This window comes from Diorhabda sublineata, chromosome 2, assembly GCF_026230105.1.
Source record: "Diorhabda sublineata isolate icDioSubl1.1 chromosome 2, icDioSubl1.1, whole genome shotgun sequence".
Lineage (NCBI taxonomy): Eukaryota > Metazoa > Arthropoda > Insecta > Coleoptera > Chrysomelidae > Diorhabda > Diorhabda sublineata.
Window position 1 is genome coordinate 34,857,319 of NC_079475.1, and position 11,635 is coordinate 34,868,953.

General features: G+C 34.8%; 1 protein-coding gene across 6 annotated transcripts in view; it reads left to right on the forward strand.

The window, feature by feature from the left end:
• The window catches only part of LOC130440798 (spectrin beta chain), a 78,358-nt gene that overhangs the window by 35,278 nt on the left and 31,445 nt on the right, over positions 1–11,635 (forward strand). For all 6 annotated transcript variants that reach the window (XM_056774137.1, XM_056774133.1, XM_056774135.1 and 3 more), the window contains exon 3: positions 6,289–10,424. In XM_056774137.1, the coding sequence (XP_056630115.1) occupies positions 6,289–10,424 (4,136 nt within the window). The remainder of the gene's footprint in view (positions 1–6,288; positions 10,425–11,635) is intronic.

Sequence of the window (11,635 nt, forward strand, 5' to 3'; positions counted from 1 at the left end):
TTTATAAATTTTGGAACAAATAATACGATATGACTGTTTACCTCTTGGAAGTTAATCAAAAAGTACAAAATTCCATCCCGGTTCTGTGAGAAAAGGACGAGATCAATCAATTAAAATTTAATTTCAAATTTTATTATCAAATAATTAATTCTATCAAGCAATCAATTCTAACTTTTTTTTTTTCGAAAACTGTTAATTCGTCGTTAAAACTCAACTACAATGCAAGTAGCTGCGGGGGGTTCATCGGATACAGCAAAATTTTTGAAAGTGGTCTATGAAACAAAAAAGTTTGAGAACCAAATATAACCAGTATGACACAATGGTCTTCATACATGGTGGAAATATTAAACAACTTTTTTGCCTTTAGCTGTTTTCAAGTTACAAGCAGGTTAATTAGATGGAAATATGATTGTACACCCAATATATTTATACAAATGTTATTTCATAGGAAAATACTCGAGATATAACTTGAAATTTCAATTGTTTAATATGAGAAGTGATACGCCTATGGATGACGAATGCTTCGTTATTTTATTTCTCATTTATAAATAGACTATAATTTTCAAATGAACTATAATAGTGTTGTACCTTACGGAATTTAGTCCATTAATTGTTTATTATCATGTGCCATTCCTAAACAAGATAATGGAATCTTTTATTTTGTCTTCTAAAATGTTTACAATAGATAAAAACCTTTTTTAAATCCTATTAGTAATCCTGTGTAGTAATTACCTAAACGTAGACATTATTTGTCGTCCACATTGTACATTAATCATATTTTCGTCAGAAGAATTATCTCCAAAATGACCACAATAATTATTGTATTTATTGCACGTTACCCTACCGTCCGTCGGTGATAAATATTATTTACAATATTAGTGAGGTTTATCTTTGTTTCTCGATTTATCATAAACCATAATATCCTGCTTGAATATCATGAAGTGACTTTATTCTTTTATTAACCAATTCAGTTTTTGAAATGATTATTGTTGGTACGGTCGAAGATGACGTTAATGGAGTTGTCTGAAGAAAAAAATTGTGACGATCACATTGTGTATTTTGATCAGATCGTGAGGGATTTAAGAGGTAAAGTGACCCATTCATTTTTTACTTATAAAGTTTATTATGAGAACTAAAGTGTTAGTGGACTGGAAATTAAAACTAAGTATAAATTTAAAGTACTACATATTTTTGAATTTCATTTGTATTATAAAAATAATTTTAGTCGTAAGTATACTGGTTACAATTACAATATATATTCCAATAGGAATAGTAACCGCTCAATCAAGTGGTGAGTCAATCCACGTTCTAATCATTTTCTTCTTTAAACTAAAGTTCATTGCATGTTTTGGCTTTTACCGCTATTTTTCTCCACTTTTTCCTGTCCTGGGTATTACTCCAACATCCAAGGATTTCCATTTTGTTCAGATCACTTGTTACTTGAGTTTTCCATTGGCTTGTTGGTTTTATTTTGGGCGGGTTTCATACGGGTTTCCATTCTGTTATTTTTAACTTCACTATTTTTTTCATCCGTTTGTATCCTGGTTATCATATTCGCTGCGATTTTCCTCATTTAAGATTTCTCTAATTTCAGCTTTCATTAGGATTCTATATTCTCGTTCGCTTAACTTTTTTGATTCATATATTCTTATCATGTTTCTTTCGAAGGTGTTTAGTTTTTCTTCATCAGTTTTTTTTAGATTCATCGTTTCTCCTTCATAGATTATTGCTGGCCTTATTAGAAGCCGAAATTTATTATATGCTCGGTAACCTGCTTGGATCCTTTGAGTAATTTCCTCTCCTCGTTCATTATTGTTGTTAAATGCTCCTCCCAAGTATTTAAAATTGTTAACCCCCTCGAATATATATAATGTTTCCTTTAAACTCATTACACTTCTCGTTATTATCGCTAGATCATTTGCGTATGCTAATATTTGAACGTTTTTTTCTTGAGTTTTTACATCTCTCGTAACTAAATGTTTTTGGAACGTGCAATTTTGACATGTCTTTTTGTAGTATGTCTCTTTTCAGGTTGTCGAAAGCTTGTTTGAAGTCTGTAAATAGCAATTACAATATGGGGATAGAAAAGAATATACACAGCCTAAAATATAATTATAGTTTGAAAAATGTGAAAAACTGATGAAAAAATGACTGTCACTATTATAAAAGCGTCGTGTACTTTAGATATTCTCAAACTAACTACATTTTGTAAGCAATAGATTTGAGACACGTCATTATGTTTTACTTTTTAGTTTGATTATACTGGTAAACATTGTTTTTCTCACATGACCTTGGCGATTATTTCTATTTGTTTTGATGTACTTTCATTAAAAAAAATTATTTTTTTCAATCACATCCAGTTATTTTGTGACAGCTATTTATTCTTTTTTAACGTCATTTAGTGTTTTTGTTTGAATAACTTAATTTAGGCTAAACAAAAATCTAGACATTTGCCTTTTGATATACCAATGATTGGACGGAACCAAAAGATCATTTGAGTGGTTGTTATTTTTGTTTGATTCCAACTAAAGGGGTCATAACCAAGTTTAAACGCACTGTCTAATACCCAAACTTGTCATCGGCCAACAGACCAACCCTACTTTGTGCCGAACTCCCTGTGCCAAAGCCCCCAAATCAAGCAGAAAGTCAGGATTCTAGTCCGGAATTTGCTCTTACTCAACCTGATAAAGTATCTCAAGATAGTGACTCAAGTTATGAACCGTAAACTCCAAAAGAACCGCATTTATCTTTTTGGGTCCAGATTAAACGACTGGAATTTACTTTCTCCTGGTACGAAAATTTCTTGAAACCTTTCTTTTCTAAAGAACATGATTCAGTCTATTGAAATAACATTCCTGTAGTGATGAATTTATTGAATTTTGAGTGTGATCCAAGTAACTGGCGATTGTTCATCGACTCCTCACCTATAGATTATGAATAAAGACCAATACTTGTTCCTTGGTGAGCCCAAAATCTGTTCATAGTTCCACTTTGTCGTGAAAATATATATTAAGATTTTCATTTTTATCTTGTGCTTGAATTTCCATCTTTCGTTACCAAGCTTTGTTTTGGGATAAACGTAATGTTAAATTTCTGTATAAATTCTTCCCACGTGTGAACTTCATTTCATTGAATCAATTACTTGTATCTCGCTCTAGCTACTAATCTAGTTCTTGCATATAGTCTCATATTTGATTTATACTTGTATACTATTCAATGTATCTAAAGACACTTTGGAAGAGCTTCCATCAAAATTTTTGGGAATACCGATAAATTTGATGCTCGATCTATTGAACTTTTTGACGAAAATTCATATATAATTATGTCATTAACTTTTATCATCGTGTTAACCATCCTCTAGATAATTTCTACTTTCTGTTAAAGGTGTTCCTTAACTTGGGTTATTTTCACCCTCCAGTTCATTATCTTGGTAGTTCTGGTCACTCGTTATTTATTCATTCTCTTGATTAGGACATTTCTAAAGTCAAACGGCGACTGTAGGCTAACCACACTTCTGAATTGTATGTTTAAATATTCTCTGGTCTAAATTCTCTGCACTCTTTTATTTTATTTAGAAAAAGTGTAAATTATATATAAAAATATAAATAAAAACATAAATATAGACTTGTGATAAAATTGAAGTTATTTCGAGTGGTTGTAATGTGGTGAAAAATACTAAGTGAAACATAGTATAGTTCTTCCAATATCAATTGCAGATTATAAAAAACCTCATTTTATAAATTTATTATTTTTATAAATTTTCTAAATTTTTATAAGGCAATCGATTCGTTATAAATTGAACGGCATTATTCGCCGTTATTTAGACGAGTAAAATGTACCTGCCTGTAAGGGAGTTTGGTTTAAACAGGGTACCAGACGTGAACTGACCCGTAGTCTTTTATCTCACGCAAATAATCTTATCGCCATCGAACTATCCTTGACGATTCGGTTATTGAAATCCATTTATTCAGTTTATTGTGTTTAAAACCACATTCTGACAAAACTTGACGCAATGTTTCTAAACTGGTATAATTGTATTCTGGATAATTTCCTACCTTTTGCTGTATTACTTCTAATGTTGCAACCCTGTTCTCCTTATATAAACTATAAATTGTCCAACGTATAAAATCTTGAGTAGATTTGTCAACTGATTTCAGTTTTTCTTTATCAGATTGATAAATATTTTCCTTTTTTAAACATTCGAATATATTTAAAATAATTTGCTGTGTTTGTATATCTAAATCTTTATTATTAAATTCATACTTGTCTTTATTCTCACTACACTGTGCAATTTCATTGTCTTCGCCTATGGTCTAAAGAACGTCATATTTCTATTATAAGCCACGCCACTGCTTATCGCAGACTGTCTAGCATTTCAAAGAAATTATGTACGTACGCCTTCCAAAAGCTTCGGCCAATAGAAATACATTTATGGAGATGATGAGTCCACGTAGACTGACGGTTTGTATGTTTACCGAATTTTATACGGGGAGTAAACATTATGTTTCATTTCTTAATTTGGTATGAGTGCCGTGCGTATTCATGAAATATTGATTGGTCCTCGCATAACTGTCTTCTGCAATTTGAATTGGGAGAATTATAATACCACTAAGCTTGACAGTTTGATTACATACATTCAGTTCGGAAGCAGTAGAATAAAATTAATAACGCCTTTGCTTTATAAAGCAATATCTTTTCCCACTTCTCCAAATTTATTTATGCTAATTATTTGCGAGAATTTTTTCCATTTTGAAATTTGAGGAATAATTATAAAAAATTTCGTATTTGGTACACTAACTATAAAAATAGATCATTATATGAAAAAAAGGATTGAATGATTGCGAAATATTTGTCATTATTTAATTAAGCGAGAATTGCGTTGTGATAAATTTTTCATAAAATATTAAATTCATTTTTTTTCAGAAACAACCTCTAAAATGACAATAGACATAAATATTGAGTTTGTTGATTTTGGTTGCTATTCGATTGTTTTTTTTTTTGAAATTGACATCCTCCCAAGTAAAGGTTAGGTTAGGTCAAGTCGTTACAAATTACGTTGAATTTTCATAGGTTATATTGGGTTATTTCGATACGAATGTTGTTGAATTTTAATAGAATTTGTATTTTCTAAATCTAACGTTTTTATTATTAATGCATCGATCATTTTGAGCAGTATTATATTGTTTCTAAAAACAGTTGTTTTTCAGTTAAAACTTTATATATATTTATTTATAATACATAGAATTACCTTCATAGAAAACGTGTTTGCCAAGCGAGCAATTGTTAAGGTATAATTTGCTATCACTTTGTGAGAGACCACTAACCAGTTGAATTATCTTTATATTTCTTGATTTCCTCATTGATTTCTCTAAAAAACGTATAAATCTCTTCTCAATAACAATAATGGAGTGCCTTTAGGATAATTGGTTTGTAAGGTAAACAGCTTGATTGACGATCACCGTCAACAAGTTATATCATGGCAACAGTTAACCAAATGGTACTGTACGACCGTCGGATTAAGGTTAGAGATATAGAAAAGGCTATCGGCATATCAAAAGAACGCATTGCCATACACTGGTTGAAGAATTATGAATGCGTGAGTTATCCGCGCTTTGCGTGTCGCGTTTGCTCTCTTTGGGCCAAAAGCTAATTCGAACGAACATTTCCTTGGCCCTATTGATGCGGTTTAAGCAAAATGATTCGGATTATTTGAGTCGATTCGTATTTGTAAATGAAACTGGATCTCACACTACAGTCAAGGGATTTTATTCGTGAACTATTCTAAAAAAGTTAAAACAATAACAGAAAAGTACTACGCATCATTTCTTGACAAGGTGAATGTAGAAATTGTAAAAAATGTACCGTATTTGAAGAAAAAGAAATTGCTCTTCCATCATGACAACGCACCTTTCCATACCGATGATCGCCATAGCTAAAATTCACGAATTTCTCTTCGTTTTGGTTGACCACTAACCGCATTCACCAGATCTGACCTACAGTGCCTTTTCTTGTTTCTTAATGTTGAAGTTTCACTTCTTTAAGTGGCAAAAATACTCTTTAATTTTTTTCCTATTTAGTCTAACGGACCTATTTCTAGATTCTTTCTATCTTTGAGTGTAGCTATGAATATTCGGTATCAATATAAATGTGTTCCTTCCTCTATGCAAACAAACTTATTAATTAGTGCATAACACCTACTCAGATATTATATCATAAAGGAATTTTAACATATAAGTATTAATTGCCCATTGATAGAAATAATTTCTGACACATGTATTTTCTTTACAGACGAAAGAGAAAGCGTTCAAAAGAAAACGTTCCAAAAATGGGTAAATTCACATCTAGTTCGAGTAAATGCACGTATCTCGGACTTGTATATCGACATGAGAGACGGCAAGAATTTAATAAAACTATTAGAAGTACTATCGGGAGAAAGATTGCCACGTCCTACGAAAGGAAAGATGCGTATTCACTGCCTAGAAAATGTAGATAAAGCGTTACAGTTCCTAAGAGAACAACGCGTTCATTTAGAAAATATGGGCTCCCACGATATAGTAGATGGGAATCCCCGCCTTTCTTTAGGTCTCATCTGGACCATTATCCTTCGCTTCCAAATCCAAGACATCACAATAGAAGAAACGGATAATCAAGAAACTAAATCGGCTAAAGATGCTCTTCTTTTGTGGTGTCAAATGAAGACTGCAGGCTATAATAACGTTAACGTTAGAAATTTCACAACTTCGTGGAGAGACGGACTCGCTTTCAACGCTCTCATCCACAAACATCGTCCGGATCTAATTCATTTTGAGAAATTGTCCAAATCCAATCCCATCCACAATCTTAACAATGCATTTAACGTTGCCGAAGATAAATTAGGCCTCACGAAATTACTAGACGCCGAAGACGTTTTTGTCGAACAACCCGATGAAAAATCAATCATAACCTATGTAGTAACATATTATCACTATTTCAGTAAAATGAAACAAGAAACAGTACAAGGTAAACGTATCGGTAAAGTAGTTGGTATCGCAATGGAAAACGAACGAATGATCAAAGAATACGAATCACTAACTAGCGATTTATTAGCGTGGATCGAGGCTACCATCGTAGCTCTTGGAGATAGAAAATTCGCTAACAGCTTAGCAGGCGTACAAGCTCAACTTGGCCAATTCAACAATTATCGCATCGTAGAAAAACCTCCCAAATTCGTCGAAAAGGGCAACTTAGAAATTCTCCTTTTCACTTTGCAATCAAAAATGAGAGCAAACAATCAACGTCCTTACACTCCGAAAGAAGGAAAAATGATATCAGACATTAACAGAGCATGGGAAAGATTAGAAAAATCAGAACACGAACGTGAATTGGCGCTTAGAGAAGAATTAATCAGACAAGAGAAATTAGAACAATTAGCCGCCAGATTTAACAGAAAAGCAAGTATGAGAGAAACTTGGTTAAGTGAAAATCAAAGACTTGTATCACAAGATAACTTCGGCCAAGATTTGGCAGCCGTTGAAGCTGCGGCTAAGAAACACGAAGCCATCGAAACCGACATATTCGCTTATGAAGAACGAGTCCAAGCTGTCGTATCCGTAGCAGGTGAATTGGAAACCGAAAACTATCACGATATGGAAAGAATCAGTGCCAGAAAAGAAAACGTCCTTAGACTATGGAATTACTTATTGGAATTGCTTAGAGCACGTAGAAACCGTCTAGACATCTCACTACAATTACAACAAAACTTCCAAGAAATGTTACACATTCTAGATGCCATGGAGGAATTGAAGCAGCGTCTCCTTACCGACGATTACGGTAAACATCTTATGGGAGTTGAAGACCTACTTCAGAAACACAATTTGTTGGAAGCCGACATCAATATTCTCGGTGATAGAGTCAAAGCCGTTGCTAGTCAATCGCAGAGGTTCGTCGATATCGAAAGCGAAGAAGGATACGAACCTTGCGATCCAGCTTTGGTTTTAGAAAGAGTGCAACAATTAGAAGAAGCTTATGCTCAGTTAGTAAGACTCGCAGTTGAACGAAGATCGCGACTCGAAGAAAGCAAAAAACTTTGGCAATTCTATTGGGACATGGCCGATGAAGATAACTGGATCAAAGAAAAAGAACAAATTGTTTCTACGTCAGATATTGGACACGACCTTACCACCGTTAACCTGCTTCTCAGTAAGCATAAGATTCTCGAAAATGAATTGGCTGCTCACGAATCCCAATTGGAAGCCGCATTGGACGTTGGAAAAGAGCTAATCAATGGAGGTCACTTCGGCGCCGAAAAGATTCAAGAGAGATTGAACGAAATTCGTGACGCTTGGAAACATCTCTTAGATTTAGCAGCTTACCGTAGAAAACGCCTAGAAGAAGCTGTAGACTATCACCAACTATTCGCCGATGCCGATGACATTGACATTTGGATGTTAGATACCTTAAGATTAGTTTCCAGCGAAGATGTTGGACAAAACGAAGGTAACGCACAATCTCTGCTCAAGAAACATAAAGATGTTACTGAGGAACTCAAGAATTATGTCAGTGTTATCGATGCTCTTCATCAACAAGCCGAAGCTTTGGGACCAGATGTATCTAATTCCCCCGAAGTATCCAAAAGACTTGATTCTATCGATAACAGATACAAAGAACTACTGGAATTGGCCAAACTCAGGAAACAACGCTTACTTGATGCTCTTTCTCTATACAAACTCATTTCTGAAGGCGACGGAGTTGAACAATGGATTAACGAGAAAGATCGTATGTTGCAGACAATGATTCCTGCTAGAGATATTGAAGATGTTGAAATCATGAAACACAGATATGATGGTTTCGAAAAAGAAATGAATAGTAACGCTTCCCGCGTAGCTGTAGTTAACCAACTAGCTCGTCAATTATTGCACGTTGAACATCCTAATTCCGAAGAAATCACTGCCAGACAAAATCACCTCAATCAAAAATGGGCCGAACTTCGCGAAAAAGCTGAAGCTAAGAAAGAAGAACTCAATTCCGCTCATGGAGTACAAACTTTCCATATCGAATGTCGTGAAACTACTACTTGGATTGAAGACAAAATCAGAATACTTCAAACAACTGACAGCTTGGAAATGGATCTTACCGGTATCATGACCCTTCAACGTCGATTATCGGGAATGGAAAGAGATCTTGCAGCAATTCAAGCTAAACTTACGTCCCTACAGAAAGAGGCAGAAGCCATTGAAGCTGAACATCCCGAAGAAGCTGCTGTAATCAGAGAACGTATTGCCCAAATTCAAATTATTTGGGAGAAATTAACACAAATGTTGAAAGAACGCGATTCCAAACTTGAGGAAGCCGGAGATTTACACAGATTCCTCCGCGATTTGGATCACTTCCAAGCATGGCTAAGCAAAACACAAACAGATATTGCTTCCGAAGATACTCCTAGCTCATTATCAGAAGCAGAAAAACTTCTTTCTCAACATCAAGCTATTAGAGAAGAAATTGACAATTACACTCCTGATTACACTAAGATGATGGAATATGGTGAAAGAATCACAGCAGAACCAAGTACTCAGGATGATCCTCAATATATGTTCCTAAGGGAACGTCTAAAAGCTTTGAAAGACGGCTGGGATGAAATACACCAAATGTGGGAAAACAGACAACAACTTCTTTCGCAATCTCTCAGTTTGCAACTCCTCGATAGAGATGCTAGACAAGCTGAAGTTATCCTCAATCAACAAGAGCATACTTTGGCTAAAGACGAAAGCCCTACAACTTTGGAACAAGCCGAGAATTTACTCAAACGCCACGAAGCATTCCTTGCTACCATGGAAGCTAACGACGACAAAATCAATGGTGTTGTTGAATTTTCACGAAGATTGGCTGACGAAGGACACTTTGCTACTGATAAGATAGCTAAGAGAGCCGATAACATCGATGAACGTAGATTGGCCAACAGAGAAAAAGCACAAGCTCTTCTTGAAAGACTAAGAGATCAATTAGAACTTCATCAATTCTTGAGAGACTGCGACGAATTAGGAGAATGGATACAAGAAAAACATATTACCGCACAAGACGAAACGTATAGATCTGCAAAAACAGTTCATTCCAAATGGACCAGACATCAAGCATTCGAAGCTGAGATAGCCGCCAACAAAGAACGTCTTCATAATCTACAAAGAGCCGCCGAAGAACTGGCCAAAGAAAAACCGGAATATGCCAGTCATATCCAACCAAAGATTGAAGATATGATAGATCAGTTTGACGTTTTGGAACAAACGACGAAGGAAAAAGGCGAACGCTTGTTTGATGCTAACCGCGAAGTACTCATCCATCAAACATGTGACGATATCGATTCTTGGATGAACGAACTCGAAAAACAAATCGAAAGCGACGACACCGGATCCGATTTGGCCTCTGTCAATATTCTCATGCAAAAACAACAGGTGAGTGTAATAGAAATCTAAAGAGAAAATTATTTCAAAATTTAACAAATTTTTGTCTATATTAGGGATATACGAGGATATGTTGAAAAATTCTTAGCCTACTATAGAACCAAACAAAATTTCAATGTCAAAATATTTTGTTTCTCAACATATTCTACTCTTAATTGGATACATTTATTACAGCAAACCTACAACGTCTCTAGACCTTTCAAAAAAAATGTTTCTTCTTGCTCTGCAATTCAGACCTCCACAGCTTTTATTACCTCCTAGTTGGAAGAAAATTTACGACCTTTTAAACTTTTTTTCAGTTGAGGAAAGAGATGATGGTCGGACGGAGCCAAATCTGGTGAATAAGGGGGGTTTTCTAGTAATTCAAACCCTAAATCACGAATTTTTTGTATGGCAACATGAGATTTGTGTGCAGAGTCCTCCAAAATCAAAACACCTTTGGATAGCTTTCCGCATCTTTCCTTTTTAATTTTTTCCCGTAGAGTGGTCAGTAATTTCGAATAGTAATCTGTAATTATTGTTCTATCCTTATCCAAAAAATCAATCATGATCACTCCATGGCAGTCCCAAAAAACTGAAGCAGGAACTTTTCCAGCAAATTTTTGGACACGAAACTTCTTACGTCTTGGAGAACCCGAGTGTCGCCATTCCATCGATTGTTGCTTTGTTTCTGGATCGTAGAAATGTATCCAATCTTATCCATAGTAACAATTTGGTTTAAGAAGTCTACATCGTTTTCAAATCGAGCACAGATCGGACGCGATGCTTCTACACTTGCACGCTTTTGGTCAACATTCAAACATTTGGGGATCCATTTTGCAGCAATTTTTCTCATGTCCAAATTGACGTGAACTATATGATGAACGCTTTCGTATGAAATATTCAGTGCTTCAGATATCCGTTTTAGCCTAATTCGACGGTCTGATAAAATCATGTCATGATATTTTCGGGGACTGACATAGAAACTGGCCTTCCCGATCGGTCATTATCTTCAATGGAAAATTTACCTCTTTTCAAGCTTGCAGTCCAATTTTTCACGGTCGCATACGAAGGACATTGATCACCAAGGGTATTAAGCATATCTTCGTAAATCTGCTTACCTCTCAACCCTTTTAAATACAGATAGGTACTTGATGATGACTCGATACTCCAATTTTTCGATTTTCATAATTTCGGTGGACAACTTTTTACTTCGTATATCT